Genomic DNA, 25,707 nt, shown 5'->3' on the forward strand with positions numbered 1-25,707 from the left:
TTCCTGAGGTATCTAAAGCTTTCGCCTTACAAATTTTGTAAAAGAAAATTCAGAGGTCACCGTCACGATGCGCTTAGTTTTTGAATGCGAAGCATTTCTTAGCTAACCTCAAACACTTTGGCCGTATGTATCTATCTATCTATCTATCTATCTATCTATCTATCTATCTATCTATCTATCTATCTATCTATCTATCTATCTATCTATCTATCTATCTATCTATCTATCTATCTATCTATCTATCTATCTATCTATCTATCTATCTATCTATCTTTCTATCTATCTATCTATCCGCCTACGTGTGGGCACTTTCCTTGTCGACTTCATCACTTGTTATATTCGCAATGCCCACGAACTATAGGTGGCGCGCCGTGCTTTTCAATATGGCGCCAGGAGGAGGTCAACCCGTTTGTTAGCATAGGAACAGATAGGACGTGCGGACGTATGGACCGTGCCACTTTCACCGGATGAAGTCATGAGCTGCGCTGAAATGGATATGAGACTAAAATACTTTCCCAAACCATGGAAAGTGCTAAGTACTCGCCACCTAATTATTTGCTGCGAAGTGAAAGGTTATACTTCAGCTCCGTTACCGTGCATAACGATGCTTTGCGAAATCCTGTGCGTGCTACATAAACCTGTATGAACTAGAATTGACGTATGAGCTGAACGGCACTGCGAGGTAGTACGTACCGAGCTTGCCTGACGGATTTGCCGCAGTAGTAGGCCGCCAGCGAGTAGCGCCATCGCTGCTGCGCGTGATCATGGCTTGCAAACAAAGTGTTCTGTGATAATACCCCGTCGTCATTACTTGCGCAGTCGAAAACGCGGAGTTACGTCTTCAACGGAACACAAGCATTTAACATGCCATTCAGTAGCGCTTGTGTCACAGCCATGCTGAGACTCTAGCCGTGTGTACTTCACTCGCATGTTGCATGTTCGATCAGCACGATGGAAACATGAATATCGAAAAGAATAAACACGTATGCTTTTCGCAACGTCGAAGAAGTTCGCCGAGAGGCGTGGATTGTGGCCGTGACTGCACGTTCCATCGCTCTAACCATTTCGCTTCGTTGGTCGAGCTCGAGCGTGTTGGCGGCATGCGGCGCTCCATAATATCCACAATAATTGTGATACATGCAATGCACAAGAGGAACTATGCTTTTATTTTGATATCGCTCAAGGATATTATACATTAAATACAATCAAAGTGACTTACGAGCGTGAAAGAACATTAACGCACGAGGGGACGTGAAGTGCAACTCGCTCCTCGTGAGTTAGCAGCCGGTGGTTCATCGTCGCTGTCACTCTCGGTGCTTTCACAGTCTTCTACGTCCAGTGAAAAATCCTCGTCGTCAAGATGGTTTCTTTCAACATCACTGCTGAAAGCAATCTGAAGAATTTCCTCCGCTGAACGACTTCGACCACTCCGCGTCACCACGTTTACAATTAGACAGAAGTCTGGGCGCGGAGAACGTTTTGCTCTCAGACCGGTCAACTCAACAAGCAAATCGCTTGCAGTGTGCTGCCACCTATCAACAAACGTACAAAAACAAGCGGCGCAGCGGTGGCTATGAAACCCAACACCCCAACACACTGGCGAAGGACGGCGTGGATGGAAAGCGTTCGCTCTACGAAAGCCGTCGAGCAGACGCGTCCTCGAATGGTTGAAACGTCGCTCGCACGATTCGTAACAGCGCTTTGCTGACAAAGGATAGAGGCCCTATTTTTAATGTAACGCCAACTTGAGATCGCTCGGTTATACAAGAGCACATCGCGAGCCCGCGCGACCTCCCGCGTAAGTGTTATGGGACTCATGCACTACAAGAAACACTGACCAATGCTATATGCAAGTAAAACAGGGTGAGGTTCAACTGAATATGTCAGACGATAACATTTAACTAACCTACGTGGCTACAGAAAGCCTCGCGAAGCTGATGGTATGTGTACGCTCTGGGCTAGCATTGAAAGCGCGAGTTGCCACGTATTTTCACGAAACTTTGCGTCTCGCAAGAACGAATCAGATTTCTTGTGTCACGGAGGGCCCCGTTTGTTCACTGATGCAGGGAACATGCAAAGTCGTAGTGTTCCTTCCTTGCCAACGCGTTAACACTGAGGCTAGCACAGCCGAACAAGGGAGCGACTGCATAGTGCCGCCATTTTGTCGTCTACTAACCCCGTGTCTGTCTGTTCGTGTCTTCGCTTCGTCCCCGTCTTCTTTGCGTCATTACAGTTTTACCTCATACTAACCCTCCTCGAGAGGACGCTCCTGAATTCCGCTCGGTGGCGCGACAGTCTATGGGCATTGCGAATACCCAAACTGGCATAGCAGGGGATCAGCGTATGGCGAACACGATTCACTCCTCATGACATGCATAACGCAAAACCCCGGTCGCGTACGTCATGAAACCCTTTCCATCAGTCACGTGTGGCCAGGCCCGTAGGCAGGAATTTTTTTTTTGGGGGGGGGGAGGGGGGCGGGCACTTGCTGAAAACCTTGACTATTTGAGAAAAAAATGTATTTTCATTATTTATTTTTGGTAAAAACACCTGCTTCGCCAAAATTTCAGAGGTAGGGAGGCGGGCCGCTAGTGCCCCCCCCCGGCTACGGGCCTGCGTGTGGCACATACCCGCATATCACAGTTCATGTTAGCGTGTATGTGCCACTGGTGATTCAGTCACAACACAGTAACCGCGAACATACACATTGAAACCCAAAGCAAGTGACGGATCTGAAGGCAGAACTTCCCTGGAAGACGCTCGACTGCCATCCACTGGTCCACGTAGTCCGCCGCAATGACGCAGTGTTCTCTTCATTTGTTATCAGGTTTGGCAATGGCCTGATGCTGAATAAGTAGAAAGCCATATTGATTGAGAGCCGCCTTGTGACACGCAAAGAAGCCGCCGCTATGTGGCCTGACAGCATACGGCTATACTACAGCAATGCGGACGTCGACCGCTATATCGCACGTGGCCTGGACGCTGCGGACAATGTGTTATGTCATCCCGCATGAGATAGCATAATTGGCTCTAAGAATGAGCAGGTACACAGGGATGCCCTGACCAAGGTGGCCAAGATGAACGCAAGCGACATGGGTGGCCTGCCGGCCTCAATTTGCCTGAGGATCGGCAAGCCGCACATGATCACGGCCAACATCAACGTAAACGACAGCCTCGTTAATGGAAACAAGCGCACCTTGTGGTACATCGAGCGTGACGAAAACGACAACCTCGTGCGACTGTGGGTTGAATTTCCAACGTCCACGGTAGGCATTGTCGTCCCAGCCAGGACGAAGCACATTACTACCACACACCCCTCAATACAATTCAAAGGGGTGGGTGCCCGTGGTAATGCGAACCACCACCACCACGATATACGCCAGAAAAAGATATCGTATAAGAGGGCACAGTTTTCCCTTGCGCAAGCAGACATCATAACTATATATATGTCAGAAAGGGCCACATGCGCTCAGGTAGAGTACGGCACGGTGTTAGAATGAGTTGTCTACTGATACGATAAGCACCAACCACTGAAGTTGGTCTACGTAGCACTTTCCAGGGCTACCTGCCTCGACGGCCTATACCTCACCAAATGAGATAGCCAGCAGCACAACCAAAATCGACGTTGCACCGACATTACGCCTGCATAGGCTTTTTTCCAAACCAGTTTAATGACCTGGCGTGGCTCTGTGGTAGAATACCTTATTTCCAGGCAGGGGGGAATGCTTGGGTTTGGTTGCTGCTGTGATTCTAATTTTTATTTTTCCCATTCGCCTGGTCAACACTGCCGATGTCGACTTTTCTTAACGCTCTCGCATTTAAATTGCGAATGTCTGTTTTCGCCGTTCCTGGGTAGCTTGAAACTGTCATTCAGCCGTAGCGCATATCCGTACACCGCGGCCCGTGGTAAACGGGTATGTGCCACACGTGTCTGGAGGAAAGGGTTTGATGACGTACTCGACAGGATCTTCCCGTTATTCATGTCATGACCCGACAGTCATATTCGTCAAATCCTCTTACCCTCCCATGCCAATTCTGGTTTACACCAAGATACGTAGGCGATCATGAGAGCACCCAGACGCAGGCGGATAGATAGATAGATAGATAGATAGATAGATAGATAGATAGATAGATAGATAGATAGATAGATAGATAGATAGATAGATAGATAGATAGATAGATAGATAGATAGATAGATAGATAGATAGATAGATAGATAGATAGATAGAAACTCTCAAAGTGCCAAAGGTTCACTAAGAGATGCTTCGCATTTAATAACAGCTGGGCCATGGAATGGGCGTTTTGTCTGTTTCTCTTGTCTCAATCGAGATCACACCCTGTGCGCTTCGTTCCCCGGCTAGCGTGTGGCTCCGGCCGCGCGCGGCTCGATCGGCGTGAACTGCCCTGAAAATGGTAAGATGGTGGTCATAGCTACGGCGACACGCAAGCCATGCGTCTTCCTCGCCAACTTGGAGACGTCCCGGTGCCACTCGCCGCACGGCATGCTAGTTTACGCAGTGGTGCCACGCCTATCCTCATTGGCAGCCATAGGTGGATTGCAAGACGGTGCGTCGTCTGCTACGGTATTTCCTGTTCGAGGCCTAGCTCTTCGCTGCTTCAACGTGCCTGTTGATCAGTGTAACCGGGGAGGAAACGCACGCACTTCTGTGACGCGCTTGTTACCGATTGCGCAGTGATCGTGTTCTTGCGTTCCTTTGCGAATCGATAGAAAATATTTCGCATTCCACAGGACGAAGCAGGAAGTAGAAATAGACGGTCGTTGCGAATGAAACACGGGGAACGGTGAGAGGGGGGTCTTGAGCGCAGCGGCCAGCATACGTATACGGTTGTGCTTTAAAACAAGCAGTATTATTTTACCGAATAAGCTTGATTATGTATTTTCTAGCACAAACGGCGGCTACCTCAGAATCACACACATATGAGCACATATGGGGCCAAATCAACATATGTTCCCAAATCGTTTAAGAGGTTCTGATAAAGTACAGGTGCTCTGCCATCAAACGCGCCTATTTAGTCAACTTGCAGTGCATGTACTGCCTTGTCATTGACTACTTTACGTCAAAATTTTAGAAAATACTGAGCGCGGAAAAGGCCGGCCAATGGAACAAAACGGCCCCTAAGGTATACTGGCATGGACTAGGACGTAAAACGATCGACATCGCTTTTGAAACGACGAATGACGTATAGATATGGCGCCTGTAGTATTTCAGACACTTACGAACGTGAAGTGCTGAAACCTTAGAGTTGAAATTGAAAGAAAAATGTATGGAAAGTGCGCAGAATTTCACGTGCCTTCAAATAAAAAGTTCGAGGGTACAAGAGAACGAACTCTCAGGCAAAGAAAGATTCGGAGTATTAAAATAAAAACCAGAAAACTACCAGATTTTTTCACTCTGAGTAAAACGTATTTTACTATCCTCATTCAACACATCGAACCCGATATGGTATCTTTGTGACACAATTAAAGTAAACAAATCACTTTACTATTTTGCTACACAAAAAAAAGAAGCACAAGTCTTACATTGCACTGATATTTGATGACATTAGGAAGTGCAACGAATCTTCATATAGCTCAAAACATGCGCGAAAACACTCTCTGCTGCCGAAAAACAAGCACATGTGAGTTCCATGCCACTTTATGAAAAAATGACCCTTCCCATATTTTATAATTGTCCGGTAGTGGTTAAACTTAGCTGCGTGGCTTTCCACGATTTTATGCAGTAATTTTTGAGAAAAATTCCACCGCGACTGCTAGGTGAAACACGGAGAAGGCGACCGCATATGTACCAGTGCCCATACGGCGGCGCGTACTCTCGCACCGGAAGTCGATGGAGACGGCCGCCGTCACACACAATCACTTGTGAGAGTCAGGTTTTTGCTATCCACCTACTGACAGCTCGCTGGCACCCTCTCTACTTTGAACTCACTGATGTCTGGCGCTTGCTCGCCGCTCGGAGATGCTCTCAGGCCTGCAAAGAGAGGTTCACGCGCTGGCTTAGAAGGCGACCTCTCGTCCTTGCGCTCGGCTGCTACCTTTGCGTGATTGTCGTAGCGCCACCAGCAAGCGTACTCGATCGGTCTTGCGGAGTTACCCTGTACGGCCCGCAATCCCGTGATTGTCGCACTGTGTTGCATCTTGAGTTAATAAGCCCGCGTTTGTTTGCGAGCAACCTGTGTCGGAGCGTCGACAAACCCGGCTGTAGCGTCGTTGTGCGATGTGGCATTGGGGTAGATATATATATATATATATATATATATATATATATATATATATATATATATATATATATATATATATATATATGTATATATATATATATATATATATATATATATATACATATATATATATATACATATATATATATATACTGAAGAAGCTTTTCCAATGGGCCAAACGTACTTGGGAAGAGAAGAGACACAACTAAGCGGTTGTCTTAATTTTATTTGCCAACGGTTTCGACCGGAGGACCGGTCTTCATCAGGGCTTATATATATATATATATATATATATATATATATATATATATATATATATATATATATATATATATATATATATATATATATATATATATATATATATATATACATATATCGAAAGAAAGTCAGGTGAGGTACGTGTGCGTCGGTGCATAAGTTGATCGATGGAAGACGTATGTTGGTGATGACAACCAGTGGTGTAGCCAGCATTTTTTTCGTGGGTGCTCACCACTCGATAAATCCGGGATTTAACGAGTGGTGAGCACAAACGAAACAAACTGCTGGCTACACAACTGGTTGTCATCACCAGCGCTACTGCTGTTACACACGTCTTCCATGTCTAGGTATCGGCGAACGGTGGTAAGGAAAACGGACTTCCAAAGTCCATCGAGGGGGTCGTTCTCACGAGAAGGTCGACAGCACCATTTATGAAAATCTCTTACACGGCCGATGTTCACCTTGTCACCATAGTCCCCTCAATGTTGCATCTCCTTCTAGTCTTTTCATGAAATGTACGAAAAGTGACAAACGCCGTCATTCATTTTGGTTTGCGTTTCCAGGAGCAGTACATCGCCGCTCACACGGTGCTGCTCAATATGACTTGTTCAAAGAGCAGGAAGCTGACAATCGAGGAGTTTCTGAAGTTGTACCAGAACTTGAAAGCAACACATCCAGCCACTGGGAAATCTCCGATTTGCAAAGAATTTGAGGTACATTTTCACCTATGCGCTCTATGGCGCTTTATTACTAGTGGAATTCATATTGCTGAACTTAAAACAAAGCGAATTACTACGGGCTTTTTATTCAAAATGAAGTGACTAGCCGACGCAAGTCAGCCTTTACGGCCGTACTACTCGTAAAATATATGCAAAAATAGCAACTCAAATTGCAGTACATGCATTCATTTACATCCTATTGTACTCTTTTTATCATTTGCTTTCTGCATGCTGATAGTTGCCGGCCTGCTGCATCGTGGTCTTTGTTCGCGATGCGAGAGGTGACGGGATTTATTTACATTGATTTCGGCCACGTTGATGGCTTGTAGATTGTTCCAGACTGTTGTCGAATGCAGTAGCTCAAAAGTTGCACACCCCCTTTAAATCAAGCACTACCGATAACAGTGGGCATTCCCTTACTCAACGACCGCCGAGCACGCTAATGGCTGCCACGGCAGCCGAGTTGTATACTTTGAATTGAGTGGGCGCAAGTGAGCCTAACAAAAAGAGTATTTGACGAGCCTTTCAGCGTGCTCCTGTCTGCCGGCTGCCGTCACCTCCAATATTACACCGAATGTTTCATAAACGTGGCTTTGTAGAGGAGCTGAAGTATGCTATTTTGGAAAGAAGCGATATGAATGCATAGCACGTGAAGTGTAGCGCTGCTAAGTTTAAAGACGTGAATTCGATTCCCGGTCACGGCGGCTGCATTTTGATTTGCGCGCAATGCAAAGAATATCTGTGCGCTCAGATTTCGTTGCACATTACAGAACCCGAGGGGGTCCAAATTAATTTCCAATCTCTTGTATTGCGTGCCTCCAGGTTATATCGCCGTTTTCGCGCTTGCTTGAAACTGCCCAAAATATAACATGTGATTATATTCCGGCAGTGGAAAGCTCTCTAGGGTCCAGTGTACGTCACTCTCACTTCGCCGCACGTTGCAGAGAACATAAAATTTGATAATGTGCAGCCAAAATTATTTATATCAGATATAGCTTGTTCATAAACTGTTAACGTGTTTTCAAAGGAATTGAGTCGAATGCGTCCACACCCTCAAGCCTCGGAATACAAAGGTGCACGGGATGAGCGGAATGCCTACAAGAACAGGTCGCAGAAGATCTTGGCTGGTAAGCTCACTTTAAGTACTCCCTAACTGAAGACGAACGAAACAAATCACACTGAACAAATGAAAGTGTAAAAGACGTTCTAACTTCCACAGCGAACGCGTGTTCACAGTGACGACAAAAATAGAAGTGCCTCGTAAATAGGATCGCGACAACGATCTTTCTATGTACAGACTCGATCCTATGGAGGCCTGCGTCTGGGAGCTAGGCCAGAACTTTCATGCCGGAACTACCTTGGTCTTAAGAAAGGCCACTTATGTTGCAGACCACACTGTGAGCCAAGTAAATCACGCGTTGTCGGTGTCTTCTCTCGGCTCCGTTAGCAGAAACTTGCTTCTTCGCTTTCTACACAGCAGCGAATGGCTGCGAAACGTCTTCGTGAGAGCAGTGACATTGTTATTTTTCTAGCTGACAAGGAGCTTGTCATATTGGGCCTAGACACGTATGTCTACAAAAAAAATATTGGCCGCGTATCTGCGTGCTTCGCTGCAAATTTCGTCGAAAGACTATGGTGTTCTGCCGGCCGTTCTTTTTCTGCCGGCCGTTTCTGCGCCCTTTCAGCGCTGCCTAAGAAACACTAGCACTTTCGGCGCAGCCTAACAAGCAATAGGGTGTTTAGAAATTCGCATCTATACATTTTTTAGTAAAGGAGCACACCACCTAATACTTACGTATTGATGTTGCACCTCAGATATGTGTAATATTTGCTTTTTGATCGACAATGTTCACAAACATGAACGCAGCTACCAGTTCATGATAGCTGGGCGTTCAGCAAGTGCTTAAACTATGGTCAGGTGGCTGGATCGTGTGAGAGACAGAAAGAGAGGCACACAGACCAAAATTTCTGCGTTTAAGTTCCACAAGGAAGACTATCGTCTATAAAAACTAGATTTACATGATGAGCCAGATGCTTACATCCGGCTCACCCAGGGCCCTACGATGGAAGTGCAAGAGGAACTACAGAAGACCCTATGGTATTTGTTCCCTTTTTTTTCCCTAAGCACAAATGTCTACATGACTGTCTTGTCTGCGCAGACATTTCCCTTAAAGACAAAGTTGTAAAAGACATATTCGAAGATAAACTTCGCATGAACTGAAAATGCCTTGGCCGAATTCATCAAATTGGAAATCACAAAGTAAAATGACCAGTGATCATATACCTCCAGGATTTCAAATAAACAAAGGCAATCTTCGCAAATGTGAAAAAGTTAAAAGGCAGTACAATATATATTCAAAATAACTGTTCAGCATCGACGTTAAGAAAACGGAAACTGCGCTTGGAAAGTGCAAAGGGTGAAAACAGACCCGGGAAGAAGGTCTCGCTTATCCACGACAGACTTGGAATCGTTAATTTTGTTTAGATGAGACGCTAAACAAACGCCTTAAAGCTGCAAGATCCATACCATATAAGCGCGTGAAAGGTGAGTGCTATGACGCATCTACATCACCTCGCGATTGACATGATGCCTGCGCTGCTCCTAAATGAATCCGAATATTGAATGTAAACGCCCGCAGTGTCAAAGACAAAACGAAGTCCTTAAAAATTTCGCTGCTACAGTATTGTCCCCTTGTTATACTAGAAACCTGGCTTAATGAGGAGATATGCTATAATAACATTTTTCCTCCTTATAAACTATTTCGTAAGGACCGGTAAACTAGGGGCGGTAGTGTGACGATTTTATTTAAAGATAACGTTGAGAGTGCTTCATTGGACGGCGTACTTGGTGTCGAATGGCTGCGTGTTACAATGTCTTGCTGGGGTCACAGTTTTATGCTATACGCATTTTACAGACCTCGGGATGCCACAACGGATACATTAGGGACGCTTCATAGTGAAGCGTTCATGCATCAAAAAAACCAAATCGTTCTGCTGGATGATCTTAATCTACCGGGAGTAGATTTGATAGGCCTTCTGTCTAGAAATTCACGCAATAAACATACTATTATGCTTGATATTATGCTGCGGCATAATTTAATGCATGTAGTCTATGAACCAGTTCGTGTACAAAGTACATCTAGCTTGGTGTGAGGTTTGGCATTCATTAGCCGCGATTTCCCTGATTACACTGTAGAAGTCAAGCTAGTGCTTTCCTATCATCATTTCGTAAACATATCGTTACCACTACTAAGTGTAAGCATTTCTCTGTTCGTTTCTCGTGCCATTGACCCAAGCATTGTCGAATGCATGCAAAGCTGTTTCCTTGATTTCAATGGAACTAACGTTGAATTAAATTGTAACAAGTTCAAATACATTTTCCACCGCTGTCTAGATATTTTCATCCCCAATAAGCTAAAGAAAGTTAAAAGCAAACGCCTTATATGAATCGTAACATCGGATGAATCGCAATTCGTCAAGGATCAAACTGTGATTACCCACTGCAAAGTAATTTTTTAAGTGCTTAAGCTTCCCTTTAAAGTACACACTCGAAGAAAAACCTGCTCAAACTTAGAAAGCAATCATCGCTTTCTTTACTTACTTATTGCTGGAAATACTTCGTTTCGGGTTTGGCACCTATTTAGTTTCGTTATTTCATTGATGACAACATTGAACCCTGTGGGTAGCTGTCCGGAAACGGAAATTTTTTCGCTAGATCGGGAACTTTCTTAAATTGGATTTCGTTAGATTAAATTTGAACTTTACAACGTTTTTATCAAACGGCTATGTGCAAAAGCCTTTTGGCGAAGAAGTAAATAAGCACTGTTTCAAGACTTCAAAATCAGAATTGTTGAGATTAAGGCATAAATTTTTTTTCTTTATCAATCATTTCGTTCAGCATGATAGAGTAGCTTGCGCGGTTCCAAAAATGGCACTATCTACACGCGTCTTGAGTACTGGAAGTAAGAGCCTTTTGGTAACCAAAATTTACTACGGCACGAGTGTGCTAAAAAGCGCAGTAAATGTTATTCCACCATTAACTGTGGTGTTCAGTGTCACGATAATTTTTATCGTTAGTGTTCCTGAGTCGCAGACCGTACCTAATCCTGAGTCATGACAAAACCACTTCGTCCTACATCCGATTTCTAATGTTGAGTTCAGACCACCCTCCATGCGGAATACGAAGCGGTTTCGATTGGGCTGTTCACTTCCAACTTTGGTTTAAAGTCGTGCTGAGTATTAGATGGCGTGCAAATTGAAGGCTCAAGCAGAAGCTTCCCTCAATTCCAGCCACGCATCCGAAAACTGGTGCTTTTGTGCACTGCAAGCGTCAGCTTAAATTTCGGAAGCTGCAAACACAGCGGCCACCATGTTTCGACACCACATACTCGAATGCCAGTGGCTGTGGCGTCACCAGATATTCATAATTTGGCTGATGTCGAAGGAACTAAAAAGTAGCCAAAAACTAACCAAGTAGTGAAGAGTTCTTTTTTGCCCCCAAAGGGCCTACGAAAGAAGCCAAGTAGGCGTAAAGTAGCGAAACCTGGCAGCCCTGCAGGCTGCCAATTAAAAATATCCACCACACCTCACATAGTGTGCGAATTGATAAAATGCGCAGCAGTCAGCGAGAGGCTGCTCAACCAAACTGCTTGGAGTGTAGCAAATCTAGACATTCCTGTCATAACACGTCGTTCACTATCGTATGTTGGGTCATGCATGCATTCATGTGTACTCTTGTCCACCGCGATAATATTAAAAATGAAACTCATATTCTGGTATAAACCAGGCATATCATTTCACTTGTCTGTCATACTCATGACATGCCAATTTTGTGAGAAAGTAATGAAACGGTCACGAGAGCAATGAAACTGTGTCATAGAAATCATGACGTACATGACATGCATGACCTCATTTTCATCTTATGGCCTGTCGCCTATGTTCCTTATGACTCATGTCATGGCAAGGCAATCGTGGTGTGCAGTCTTCACGGATTGAAACACCACATAAATTTTTGTAGTAACGCGAGTGCTGAGCCATTGCTCGAGATAACAGGGCCATTCATTTTTTTTCGCAATCTTTCTTTATCTTACAATATTTGTGGGCTGCAGTGGCATATCTTTTAGAAAAATTGGGGCAGCTAAACGAAGGAGGCGGTGGACCTTGTGGCGTTGCCTTCCTTTCTTCCCTCCTGCTCACCCTCCACTAACGTGAAGCCTGGAGAGGTAAGAAGCACCGATGCTTCCCATAGCAATGAGAGAATAGCGTCATAGACAGCGTCCAGCGCCCATCGCGGACGGCGTCCATCACAGAACCGTGGGTTTTCCTGAGTCTTATTTGCCACTCGGAGAAGTGTACGTGGCGTTGTTTCACGTGGGCAAACGCGCGTTCTCGCGAGCTTTGCCTGAGCCAACGCGCCGTCTTATCTGCCACTTCCTTTACCGTGATGGGCCAAGACAGGAGACACCGTCACGAGTTACGACGACAGGAGGCGCCGGAAGCCCTAGCGCATAAGGTGCTTCGCGCCTAAAAGACGAGTCCCGGTGCGTGCGCACTTTTTGTGTCAGATAAGCAGGGAAGCCTTCCACTATGTTATTCCTAGGGGCGGTGTCCAGCCTGTGAGAAGAGCCTAGCACACAAAACTTGGGCTACACGTACGCTTGGTGCGCATGCACGACTCTTATTGATCTCAGCGCTTCGCGCCGCTAGAAGGCGTTGGCTGGCTGGTAAGTCAAAGCCCGTGCAGTGCTGTTAAAGAATATGGAGACAGTACACTCCCGCTTGGAGAAGCCTACAGAATTTTAAAATTAACAAACATAAAACATTATTATCCTTTCATAGGGGGGAAATGATTGTCGTGAGAGGGGTGGTGCGAACCTAGTGTCAGCCACTTTTTTCCGAATGTGCAACTTTCTAATCCACGTCGTTCTCCGTTACGTGTTGTCTGCACCTTTCAGCAAGCGATACATCGTTGCCCTTTCCCCGCGAGGAAGCTCATTTTCGCCCGGAAAAAAAGAATTAGGACATTGGAGTGCTTTTTCCTGGGCCAATTGGTGCGATGTTTGCGAAGTTAAGCAGCATGAAATACGATACGAAAGACGCGCGTACAAACAGGACCAGACACATGTACAAACGGGACCCTTCAGCTCTCGTCCTGTTTGTACATGCGTCTTTCGCGCTGGTAAACTTCGCAAATTAGGGCATCTCTCTCTTTTCTTTTTCGGGCTAGTGCGAGGCGTTCTGGGAAAAATTCAAGAACAATGCCGGACCTTCTCAGCGCGCTCCATTGTGAGAAACTGTTCCGCTTCAATGTTTATCCTTGATCTGCTGCCTCCAGGCACACACACGCAAGTCCCGAGCCATCAGTTGGAATCAACGATTAAGAAATCCAATTAGCTAGCATCGAATAACTGAATAGCAAGTCCTGTTTATAGACCATCGCAGAAAAAAAAGCCAAAAACGGTTGTTCCCTGCTTGTACTAAAGAAAAAATTGGCCGCGTATCTGCGTGCTTCGCTGCAAATGTCGTGTAAAGACGATAGAAGAGGCGCTGTGTGAGATATGGACGCCATCTGGCAATACGTCGGGAAACATGAGTGCTGTGCTGCGTGCTGGTAGTCCCGGCGCAGCAGCAGGCGAAGACCGGCGGTGACCAACGCGACCGGCGGGGACGCCAGCCAGCCCGAAAACGCGGTTTGGCGCGAAGCGCTGAAGCAGAGAAACGTCCGCACTCAACGAGTACTCTCCACACACTCTTTTATTTACACGTCGCCTGGGTAAAACAGGAACGCCAGAGCGGCGCCCACAACCGGCAGCCTGAAGGCCGCCCACAACGCTGTTGTTTCATTTTTTAAATATTTTTTTTCACCTCCTTGGCCTTCTCAAAACTAAAGTTTTTCAACACCAACCCATGGAATTCGTACAGTGCAACAGAACCGAAACCGAAACACAACAATGAACTCGTGCGAAGGGCACGGAGGAAGGCAAATTTCAGCGCAGTCGCATTTTCAGCTTTGTTGAAACAGCGCTCACTAGACGACGACGAAGTAAAAGAAGGCACACGACAGGCAGCGCCTGTCCTGTGCCTTCTTTTACTTCGTCGTCGTCTAGTGAGCGCTGTTTCAACAAAGATGAACGCATACCAACTCACTCAAGCTTCCATACTTATGCATTTTCAGCGCAGCTTAAGAAACTAGGGTCCTTAAAATTACGTATGTATGCATTTTCTATTAAAGGAACACGCCACCTAATACTTACCTAGTGATGTTGCACCTCAGATATGCATGAAATTTACTTTTTGATCGACAACGTTCACAAGTATGAACAGCCGTACCAGTTCAAGACGGCTGGCCCTTGGGCAAGTGGTTCAACTTTGGCCGAGTGGCTGAATCGAGGGACGTGCCGACAAAGAGAAAGACAGACAGAAAGACAGACAGACCAAAATTTCTGCGTTTAAGTTCCCCAAGAAAGACTATCGTCTTTAAAATAAGACATACAGAAGGCCCAAAATGCGGTGGTCGCGCTACGCCTGATTGTCCGAACGTGGGAGCGGCCCGCTGCGCGCTGAGTCGCGCACCTCAGCACTTTTATTAAAGTTTTGCATCCATTCATCCACCCATCAGAACTTTTGCATAACAAATAAACTGTTATGCTTCAAAACCGTCGTCATTTGAGCTGTAAAACTGTGTTTGCATTTGAGGTTGTCAATATTTTGTCGTACAATATGTAATTAGAAGTTAACTTCGGCACTCATCAGTGAATTGTCACTACCTCTTGCTATTGGGCTGTGCAAGGTATTACACCCTGTATTTCGGGTATTATGGCACTTTTCACGATTGCAGTATTGGTCTATTTTTGCTTTCTTTAGCGAGCACACTGGCGCTTTGTGTTCCAAGATGGTTGAACCTTATTACATGTAGAAGTAATCAGAACTGAAAGTGTTTATACTTTCAGCCGATAGCAAGAGACCTCGACTGGACGTGACATTGCACGACAGCAAGACCGATTACATCAATGCCGTTTATGTGGATGTGAGTATCAATAAAACTGTCACTAGCGCAGTCGCGCTTCTTCTTGGAGCAGAGCTTTGTGTGTATGTGTGAAATATGTATCGAAAACTTTTATTCATCTATTTACACTGCCAGGTGTGGATGGGCAAGTCGGAAGGCCCCGCGTCTTACAATAAAACCCGAGCTTGAACGTAGTAGTTGATGTTCGCAGCATAGCGAAGCGGTTTAAGTGGCACAGAACTTGTGCAAACCCCAGTACTCACTGCCGGTGCACTAAAAATTAACAAGCTCTCTCCAGTATACCGTGCTCTCGTCCTGTACGCGCTCCTGTATGGCTGTACGGGCCTATGCGCTCGTCCTGTACTGTACGCTCGTCCAGTGTACTGTGTTCCTTCGTCGTCTTCTTCTTTTTCGCTGTGTTTCCTCAGCTAAGCATGTACCAACTCGCCCAAATGAAAGTCTTGTTCTATTTTTATTAAAATACTTGCGGCGATACTCAGACAAGCAATAAAACAAAAGAAGACAGGATAGAGGAGACAGGATAGCTTGTTTGCTTGCTTGTCCAGTTGGGCCACAAATATTTTATTAAGCTCTGCACCAACTAACCCAACGTCACTCTCTGCTCTTGTTCTGTACTAGCCAAGCGGGTACGCGTGAAAGACCTCTTCGCATGGCGTAGTCACGCAGGGTATGGTATAGCAAGTAGGTGGGAAAGGAAAGTGACGGTGAGGAGGAGGAAAGAAGGTAAATCATAACATAGTCGTGTAAAGTGCAGTATAGCATGGAGATGGGGTATAGTGAGAGTGAGAAGGAGCGATGTTAGGATGAGGAGCAGGGACAGGAGAGGAAGAGAGGGCTAGGTATAGTATAGCGTGCTCCGTCCTGTACGCGCTGATTTGTACAGACATGCATCGTTTCCAACTCGCCCACCTCTCTACATTACAGCATTGCGAGGGGTTGGCAAAAGGATGATGCGGGTGAGTAGAAGAAAAAGGAGACCGAGAAGGTAAAGAGCCATATATAGTATAACATAGCAAGGGGGTGGGAAAGAGAAGTGTGCATGAGGAGGGGTAGATGAGAAGGAAAGGAGGAGGGGAGAGGGCAGTGCGTAGCATAGTCATGTATAGTATAATATATCAAGGGGCGGGAAAGTGAAGTGAAGAGGAGGGAAAGGAGGAGAGATGAGAATTAGAGGTTGGAGCGGAGAGGAGTAGCAGTGGCACAGGATGTAGGGCGGAGTCGGGCATGGAAGAAGGCAATGTGCAGCCGCGCCTAGTGCAGGTGTTGTGACGTCAGTGTTGATGTCATCAGCCTTCGCGATGTTCTCAGTGAACCTGGCCTCTCAGTTGCACTGTACATTGGTCTTTACGACCTTAGGTCAGTTACGTCCACGCGCAAAGTTTTTACTTACATATCTTTGGCTTCATTGAGCTCTAGTCGGAGAAATGCTAGATACAAAAAAAGCTTCTCACATTCCCTTTGCTATGCTCCGTATAAACGTTTCCCTTGAAATGAACTTTGATATGTGTTCGTATATTCAAACTTTTATCACACGAAAATGCACTGACAAAATAAAGAAATGAGCAAGCCAATCAAACTATTTTGCTTCAATATAACCGTGCACAGTACAAAAAGCTGCAGCAAATACAAAATATGGCTTTCCAGTAGCTAGGTTATTCACTTATATTAAATCTCTCCTGCATTTCCTTCACTGAATTTAGCTTCCCTTTTTTCACGTCGATTAATCGAATAGTTAAATTTTCTTGCACGGCATCGTCACCTGTTCAATTAAATTCTGAAATAACACCTGTACAAACTTCGCGCCATAGTCACAACTTGAACTTGATGTGGGCTCTAAAATGTTTAAATTTAGCTTTCTCCACTTGTGGCCAACGTTTCGCCGAGCGGACGTGCGGTGCCGGTCAGCAACTGATTTGCTTCGTCGCGGCAGTTGCTGCCTTCAGGAACACAAGTTCGCTTGTGAGAAAGGTGGTTCCACCGACATTACCTGTTTAGTGATCTTTCATTATTCATGGTTGTCGTACTTCATACACAATACATGTGCTGCTTTATTTGTGCACATAAAGCGCGCGAATCATTGCCTACGCAAAGAAGAATTGCGATTCCAAGCTGTTCATATCCATGTGCACTACGGTTTCTCACATAAGATGCCTAAAACTTTGAAGTACATCACATATGAGTGCCAAAGGCCGCACTGAAGGAAATTTATTGCGCCGTCTTGGTCATGTCACGGGCATAATATGATGTACGAGGGGTAAGCTATACATTATCAAAGTGCACAATATTCTTTGACCGAATGTGTTTTTAACGTACACCTCATTGTGACAGCTGTAAAAACTACTTCAATATGCACGATGTTCTCGTTCACATACGTCGCCCAAACTTGCTCTTTCAAGTGAAGCGTACTTCTAAAGTAGAGTTCGATGGGTATAGGGCCAGCCCTTTCCTATATGCAGTATGGAGTAGTGACAAAGCACTCGTAATCATTCGAGGTCAATGTTTTATAAACATTTAATATGCACAATAGCACGGTGTTCATGAAACTTGCAATCATGGCCACTTCATTGTTTGATATTGATTGAGCCTTGGACACACGCCTACGTCGTCATCCCCAAATCACGTGGGCCATCATTGATGCCAGCGTTACATTCACTTAAATACTGAGCCCTACTCAAACCCCTTAAACACCATCTAGATCAATTAGAACTTTCTGAAAGTGGGGTTCATTCAGCGGTGCCTTTAGTCTGCGTCAACTCACTATTTCGCTCATTTATGGCTTGGCATATGGACTGCTCAAAACAAATCAAAAGCTAACTTAGCGACCTCTATAATTACTCTTGTGCCGTATGATGTGTGCACAGCTTAAAATGTCTAGAAACGACAATTGCGTGCAATTCAGGCTTGCCTTTTCCGCGCTTCAAAATTCTGAGCGGCGGTTCTAACTAGCTGAAATTCGTCGTGATAACAAATGTCCACACCCTATTAGTGTTTAACTACATTTCGCCCTATTTGTCTGTCTTAGTAACATCTGAAATTATGTACAGTACGCTTTTTTGAATACTAAATAACACTTCGTTATCATACTAATTACACTGTTTGTTTGTTGTATATACGTACAATCGGTGTCGAAAGTTCAGAGATCACTAGGTCTAAGAATACTTTGAATTTCCCAGCAATTGTTTACTGTATTCGCTATAACTGCAAAGTACATGCTAGCGCGTTTTAGAACAGGCCGGAAGTCTACACAGCGGGAATATTCCGCGTTTTTTTTTTTTGTGTCTCGTGGTCCTTAAAATTTTGATGCTGACTATTTGTAATCTCTGCAGTAAGACAATATATCTACTTTGTGGTCGCTTACAAGGAAGTTCCTAGCCATGGTTACTTGCGTACATTTTTGATGTTCTTGGAACTCGCAGCCAGCCTATATGCTTCGAAGCGTCTTATCCCCCTTCCCTCAACTCTGTACTGCCAAGAGGCTATGCGCGCATGACGTAAATATATGAAGTAATAACTATAAATCTGTTTTGTACTGCCAATTTCAGTGCTATCACTTTATTTTTCCCTTTTCAGGCATTCAGGAAACCTGACGCCTTTCTTGTAACACAGACGCCTTTGAAAGAGACTATTAACGACTTCTGGGAAATGGTGACCTCTTCTGGTTCTATAACACTGGTTACGTTGGGGCCACTACCAGACGAGGTATGCCTGAACTAAAGGATCTTACGAAGCGTTCAAGGTTTAGTCACTATCTTGTCTTTTTAATTTTTTCCTTTTTCGCTGCTAATTTCCACTCACCGATGCTGCAAGCACAATAATTCTACGTTTCGACAGCAGTAAACTCAATCGCTGAGCTAACGAAGTTTCCATTGGTGAGGTTTTCTGCTATTGATGGACAACTTTTGAAGTGCTATTATACGTCCAAAAAAACGGCAGGAAGTGGAAGATGGAAGCTTGGGATGAAAAAATCCGTAAACAGGGGGTGGGTGCTCGAGCCGACGTTTCGACAAGTGGACTTGTCTTGTTCCAGCCTTGAAGAAGACAAGTCCACTTGTCGAAACGTCGGCTCGAGCACCCACCCCCTGTTTACGGATTTTTTTATTATACATCCAGAACTACTGCCTTGCACGTGCTCTTATGAAAAAAACTTACCATGTGAAACTTCTTGGGAATATTGGCTGGATATGCTGTTAAATTCGCGGCTATTTCTAAAGAAACTTGGCTTTTCAGCACTAACAAATCTATGAACGTTTGGAGGCCAGCTGTCTCGCTGTAACACGTTAATGGTAAACATTATCAATGCACCCTTCAAATCTTAGTAAGTTATATATTCCTTGTGCAAATATTAGTCAAGCACGGAAAAGTACTGAACACTGGAAAATGTTGCGACTTCTCTGCTCTTCACGCTGTTCTGCCAGCGTCGTTTGCGGGCTTAGCTCACACTGCTTACCTATCAGCTAGTGCGGGCTTTAGCTCTCTGGTTGTTGGTTACTAATGTAGCATCACTAGCATGGCGCTCACTCAAGTATTACGGAAACATGCGGAGAAGTGTTCGTTAAAATTGGAAGAAAAAACGTGTCAGGGTATTAAGAAAAAAACACTAATAATTTGCAAACGAAAAAAAGTACTGAGACACCGTGAGTCACTTGAATCGTCAAAAATACTCTCGTTGGCTGTTTTGTGGGAAAGAAAAAAGGAATGCGAATTGTTCAAGCACGCGTTTAAAACAGCGCACAAGGCGGGCCAATCGGTTCCACCAGTTAGGATAAAATCATAGTAGACACAGGGAGTCGCTCAGTGTTGATGTCCTCCACACCAACCTCTGCAGTTTTAGGAAAGCCCTCGACCATAATGCAATGTTCATCGTGGTGAAGCATCAATGCCATTCACCTGACCTTGTGATGTTTTTCGTGCACCTTCTAAAGTATAGCATACAATCATTATGGCCAGCGCAAATATAATACGAACGAGGAATGAAATGACAACATAGCCGCCGGCGGGACGACGAGATAGGCGTCCGTGTTCTGTTTGCGCGGCCCTCATAAGTTTTTCCCAATTCGCCCAATTTGCTAGGCTATGGCGTGCATTCGTAATAGATCGTTCGCCACGTATTCCGATCAGACTAACGTTGTGCTGTATTACAGACATTTTGGCCGGACGTCAACAGTATTTCCATTTACGGGAAAGTCACAGTGGAGCACATAGAAAGCACGGAATTCCCAGGCTTGGTAGTGCGAAGCTTCAAGATTTGCCAAAACAAAGTAAGTAAACCAAACCATTGATGGCAGTACTATGTCTTTCTTAAAATAAAAACAGCTCAAAATAAGAGGAACAGTAGGACATATGGAACCGCGCTCGCTTAAAAGAACGTTTATTTGTCACAACCGGGCAATATATACTTGCGCAGTATATAACAGAACATAGAATGAACAATAAAAATGACAAAAGCAAGGACCTGGTCCAGTGTATTTCGCGTTGTTATATTTCAAGTTTATCGTGCAAAGTAAAAGTAGCCCAAGCATCCAATTCAGCTGTGCCTTTCGCTTGAATTGTCAATGCTGTTTGAATTGCTGTTTGGCGAAAACGTTATCCAGATTTTAGCTTATCGGGATGCAAAGTTGAAAAGCGCCATGTGTCTACTACAAAGTGAACTACAAGTAGTATTCATCGAAAGCGTCAACTGCCGTTACACTTTTTTACAGCGCAGTAGCATCTACGCTGTTTCCAAGAGGCAAAAAGCAGCTCGACTACAGTTATCTGAGCAGGGGAAACGACAGTAGAGACATGAAACTTTTGGGCGTTAGGATAATATCGTCAAAATATCCCGGGAAAAACTCGTTTGACGTAATGTAATGCGGTTGGTCGATTCCACGAAAGATAAAAAAACGGTGTATACTTGATGTTTCCGATTTTCCTGATAATTTTGCATGTTGTGCACATATGACAGCACAGCACGAAATCGCAGTTTGTTTTCAAATAAAAAATTTTTTCAACACAGAAAAATTCTGCAAGCATCGCCGGTTGACGACGACCACTTTACGAAGAGTGCGTTTTCGTAAATTCGCAACCATGCTGGCAGCTACTGAAGCTGTATATTACAAATATCTTTCTTTTTAGCGGAAGTAGAAGTAAAGAGCAAAGCGCTCTTATCATTTCATGGAATTCTGAGCAAATTATGTATTTTTAAAAATTCACGAAAACGCTGCGTTTTTGAAAATCAGTCAAGTTTGGGACGCTACGGCTACTTCTGTGAACATCTTAGCTTGCTCATATTTGCAGTATGAACAGGCCTTTATGTGAATAATGAACCTCTGCATTTGTATTTCTCTAATAATTTTCAAAGTAATAAATTTTCATGCTCGACACACCAAAAAGACAAAAGTGCTCCTCGATTAAAAAATCTATAATAAAAAACCCCAGTCTCAATTTTGTTCAAAGTCCCCCAAAATGTTCTCAAAGGACTGAAGAATGATATTATGAAAAAATATGTTGCATCATTTTTATTAGAACAAAAGCAAAAATGTCAAACATTGTGTTTCCAGAGCGTGGTGGCTACTGCGTAAAGGACATCTCTAGTAACAACAAAATACAGTAATACGGCTTTTTTCTTCTCTGAGCTTCGCTAAACAACAGTAATGATCTATTGTCGGATAGTGGGAACTGTTTTATAAAGAAATAGATCGCTCCAATTGTTGTTAGCGTCAGCTCGGCGCTGACGCTAACAACGAGTGTGTAATATATTGTACGCTGGGACTCACGAGGCTATGTATCGCGTGCTCTGCTTTCCCGTCGGCCCTGATTGTGGGTGGGATGCATGTTATTGGGTGTTGGTGGGACAGTTTTCATGCCTCTAATGCGTCTGTGTATATCATCGTTGACGCCACGTTGGGTGTGATACCCAATGCCTACAAGTTCTAATAATTGCCAGCCTGCTTTAGCTTTCTACAAGCGTTTGTATTGTGCGATGCTCCGTACCTCGGTTACCTAATCCAGTGCACTGTGAAGACCTATCAGAAGTAGCCTATCGTTGCTTGTGGTTATGGAAATTCCGATTGCTTGCTTGTATGTGTTCATAATTAAACAGTCGAACATTAATCTTTATTTATTTATTTGTTTATAGCACTGTAAGCACACGGGGGCTGTTGCAGGTGTGGGGAAGGACAATATTGGTCCAAACGTCACTGAAAAACTTCAGCTGACTCACAATCAACAAATACACTGCAATCCAGCTTGGTTCAGTCCATAATTGTACGAAGCAAGACGGAAAACACGAATGCATCAATTCTTGTGGCATAGAGTAAAATATCATATGGATGATTGATACGCGGTGACAGTCGGGCTGGAGGGTTCAAGTACAAAGTAGGACTTATGTTTAGTGTTTTATTTGTAGTGAAGAGGAATGTCCAGCGCTGCAGTCACATCGCCAGCCCTGCGCGAGGCACGAGCTGGAGCTGCCTGGCCCGTGTTTTTGCTGCAACGCTGCCCGCGCCCGTCCAGTTCCTGCTGCCACTATCACGACGAGCACCGCTTGTAGCCCAGTGTTTTCATTATATATTACACAGGTGCTATAGAATCGTTTATCTTTGTTAACAAAGATAAACGAGCCCTTAAAAAATAATATGCTTTCCTTCATTCATAGCGAGGGTCTCGTCCTGGCAGACTTAATGCTTTCAGGTAGTATGCGAGGGATTATTGGTCAGCTGCCAGCTCGTAAAAAGATCACGTGCTACGTGACGCCAACAGGCAAAAAAATGTTCCACACTCGCCGCCATGGCTGCGATTGACGCTGACTAACACTCCTTGGTTTAAATCAACATATATACCCCAGAAAGTGGACGATGGGATGACCGCCGCCGTAGCTCAGTGGTAGAGCATCGGACGCGTTATTCGAAGGTCGCAGGTTCGGTCCCTGCCGGCGGCAACTCATCTTTTCGTCCACTTTACTTTCTTCACATTTATATTCTAAATACTACAGATAACACCCCCTGTACTTTCCTTGGCGTTATTGTCTGTTAGTTCTCATTAATATTGTGTCTAACAAAGATAAACGAGCCCTTGAAAAATCATCTGCTTTCCTTCATTCATAGCGAGGGTCTCGTCCTGGCAGACTTAATGCCTTTAGGTAGTATGCGAGGGATTATTGGTCAGCTGCCAACTCGTATAAAGATCACGTGCTACGTGACGCCAACAGGCAAAAAAAGTGTTCCACACTCGCCGCCATGGCTGCGATTGACGCTGACTAACACTCCTTGGTTTAAATCAACATATATACCCCAGAAAGTGGACGATGGGATGACCGCCGCCGTAGCTCAGTGGTAGAGCATCGGACGCGTTATTCGAAGGTCGCAGGTTCGGTCCCTGCCGGCGGCAACTCATCTTTTCGTCCACTTTACTTTCTTCACATTTATATTCTAAATACTACAGATAACACCCCCTGTACTTTCCTTGGCGTTATTGTCTGTTAGTTCTCATTAATATTGTGTCTAACAAAGATAAACGAGCCCTTGAAAAATCATCTGCTTTCCTTCATTCATAGCGAGGGTCTCGTCCTGGCAGACTTAATGCTTTCAGGTAGTATGCGAGGGATTATTGGTCAGCTGCCAGCTCGTAAAAAGATCACGTGCTACGTGACGCCAACAGGCAAAAAAAGTGTTCCACACTCGCCGCCATGGCTGCGATTGACGCTGACTAACACTCCTTGGTTTAAGTCAACATATATACCCCAGAAAGTGGACGATGGGATGACCGCCGCCGTAGCTCAGTGGTAGAGCATCGGACGCGTTATTCGAAGGTCGCAGGTTCGGTCCCTGCCGGCGGCAACTCATCTTTTCGTCCACTTTACTTTCTTCACATTTATATTCTAAATACTACAGATAACACCCCCTGTACTTTCCTTGGCGTTATTGTCTGTTAGTTCTCATTAATATTGTGTCTAACAAAGATAAACGAGCCCTTGAAAAATCATCTGCTTTCCTTCATTCATAGCGAGGGTCTCGTCCTGGCAGACTTAATGCTTTCAGGTAGTATGCGAGGGATTATTGGTCAGCTGCCAGCTCGTAAAAGATCACGTGCTACGTGACGCCAACAGGCAAAAAAAGTGTTCCACACTCGCCGCCATGGCTGCGATTGACGCTGACTAACACTCCTTGGTTTAAATCAACATATATACCCCAGAAAGTGGACGATGGGATGACCGCCGCCGTAGCTCAGTGGTAGAGCATCGGACGCGTTATTCGAAGGTCGCAGGTTCGGTCCCTGCCGGCGGCAACTCATCTTTTCGTCCACTTTACTTTCTTCACATTTATATTCTAAATACTACAGATAACACCCCCTGTACTTTCCTTGGCGTTATTGTCTGTTAGTTCTCATTAATATTGTGTCTAACAAAGATAAACGAGCCCTTGAAAAATCATCTGCTTTCCTTCATTCATAGCGAGGGTCTCGTCCTGGCAGACTTAATGCTTTCAGGTAGTATGCGAGGGATTATTGGTCAGCTGCCAGCTCGTAAAAAGATCACGTGCTACGTGACGCCAACAGGCAAAAAAAGTGTTCCACACTCGCCGCCATGGCTGCGATTGACGCTGACTAACACTCCTTGGTTTAAATCAACATATATACCCCAGAAAGTGGACGATGGGATGACCGCCGCCGTAGCTCAGTGGTAGAGCATCGGACGCGTTATTCGAAGGTCGCAGGTTCGGTCCCTGCCGGCGGCAACTCATCTTTTCGTCCACTTTACTTTCTTCACATTTATATTCTAAATACTACAGATAACACCCCCTGTACTTTCCTTGGCGTTATTGTCTGTTAGTTCTCATTAATATTGTGTCTAACAAAGATAAACGAGCCCTTGAAAAATCATCTGCTTTCCTTCATTCATAGCGAGGGTCTCGTCCTGGCAGACTTAATGCTTTCAGGTAGTATGCGAGGGATTATTGGTCAGCTGCCAGCTCGTAAAAAGATCACGTGCTACGTGACGCCAAGAGGCAAAAAAAGTGTTCCACACTCGCCGCCATGGCTGCGATTGACGCTGACTAACACTCCTTGGTTTAAATCAACATATATACCCCAGAAAGTGGACGATGGGATGACCGCCGCCGTAGCTCAGTGGTAGAGCATCGGACGCGTTATTCGAAGGTCGCAGGTTCGGTCCCTGCCGGCGGCAACTCATCTTTTCGTCCACTTTACTTTCTTCACATTTATATTCTAAATACTACAGATAACACCCCCTATACTTTCCTTGGCGTTATTGTCTGTTAGTTCTCATTAATACAGTTGCTATAGGAACTTCAAGCGTGCGACTTGTAGGCAACTTCTTTGTAGACAACAAGTTTATTACTAGTACCGTCGTGCGTATGATACTTCGTATGCTAGTGTGCTTTTACACACTAGTAAAACACACTAGCATAGTGTGTTTTTACTAGTGTAAAAACACACTATGCTAGCTTGGGATAGTCTAAGGAG

General features: G+C 44.7%; 1 protein-coding gene across 1 annotated transcript in view; it reads left to right on the forward strand.

Moving 5' to 3' along the window:
• Window positions 1-25,707, forward strand: part of LOC119406068 (receptor-type tyrosine-protein phosphatase mu-like) — a 45,555-nt gene that overhangs the window by 4,024 nt on the left and 15,824 nt on the right. The window contains exons 3-7 of the mRNA XM_037672926.2: window positions 7,065-7,214; window positions 8,248-8,347; window positions 15,170-15,246; window positions 18,817-18,945; window positions 20,388-20,504. Coding sequence (XP_037528854.2) covers window positions 7,065-7,214; window positions 8,248-8,347; window positions 15,170-15,246; window positions 18,817-18,945; window positions 20,388-20,504 — 573 coding nt within the window. The remainder of the gene's footprint in view (window positions 1-7,064; window positions 7,215-8,247; window positions 8,348-15,169; window positions 15,247-18,816; window positions 18,946-20,387; window positions 20,505-25,707) is intronic.

Source organism: Rhipicephalus sanguineus, chromosome 9 (assembly GCF_013339695.2).
Source record: "Rhipicephalus sanguineus isolate Rsan-2018 chromosome 9, BIME_Rsan_1.4, whole genome shotgun sequence".
Classification (NCBI taxonomy): Eukaryota; Metazoa; Arthropoda; class Arachnida; order Ixodida; family Ixodidae; genus Rhipicephalus; species Rhipicephalus sanguineus.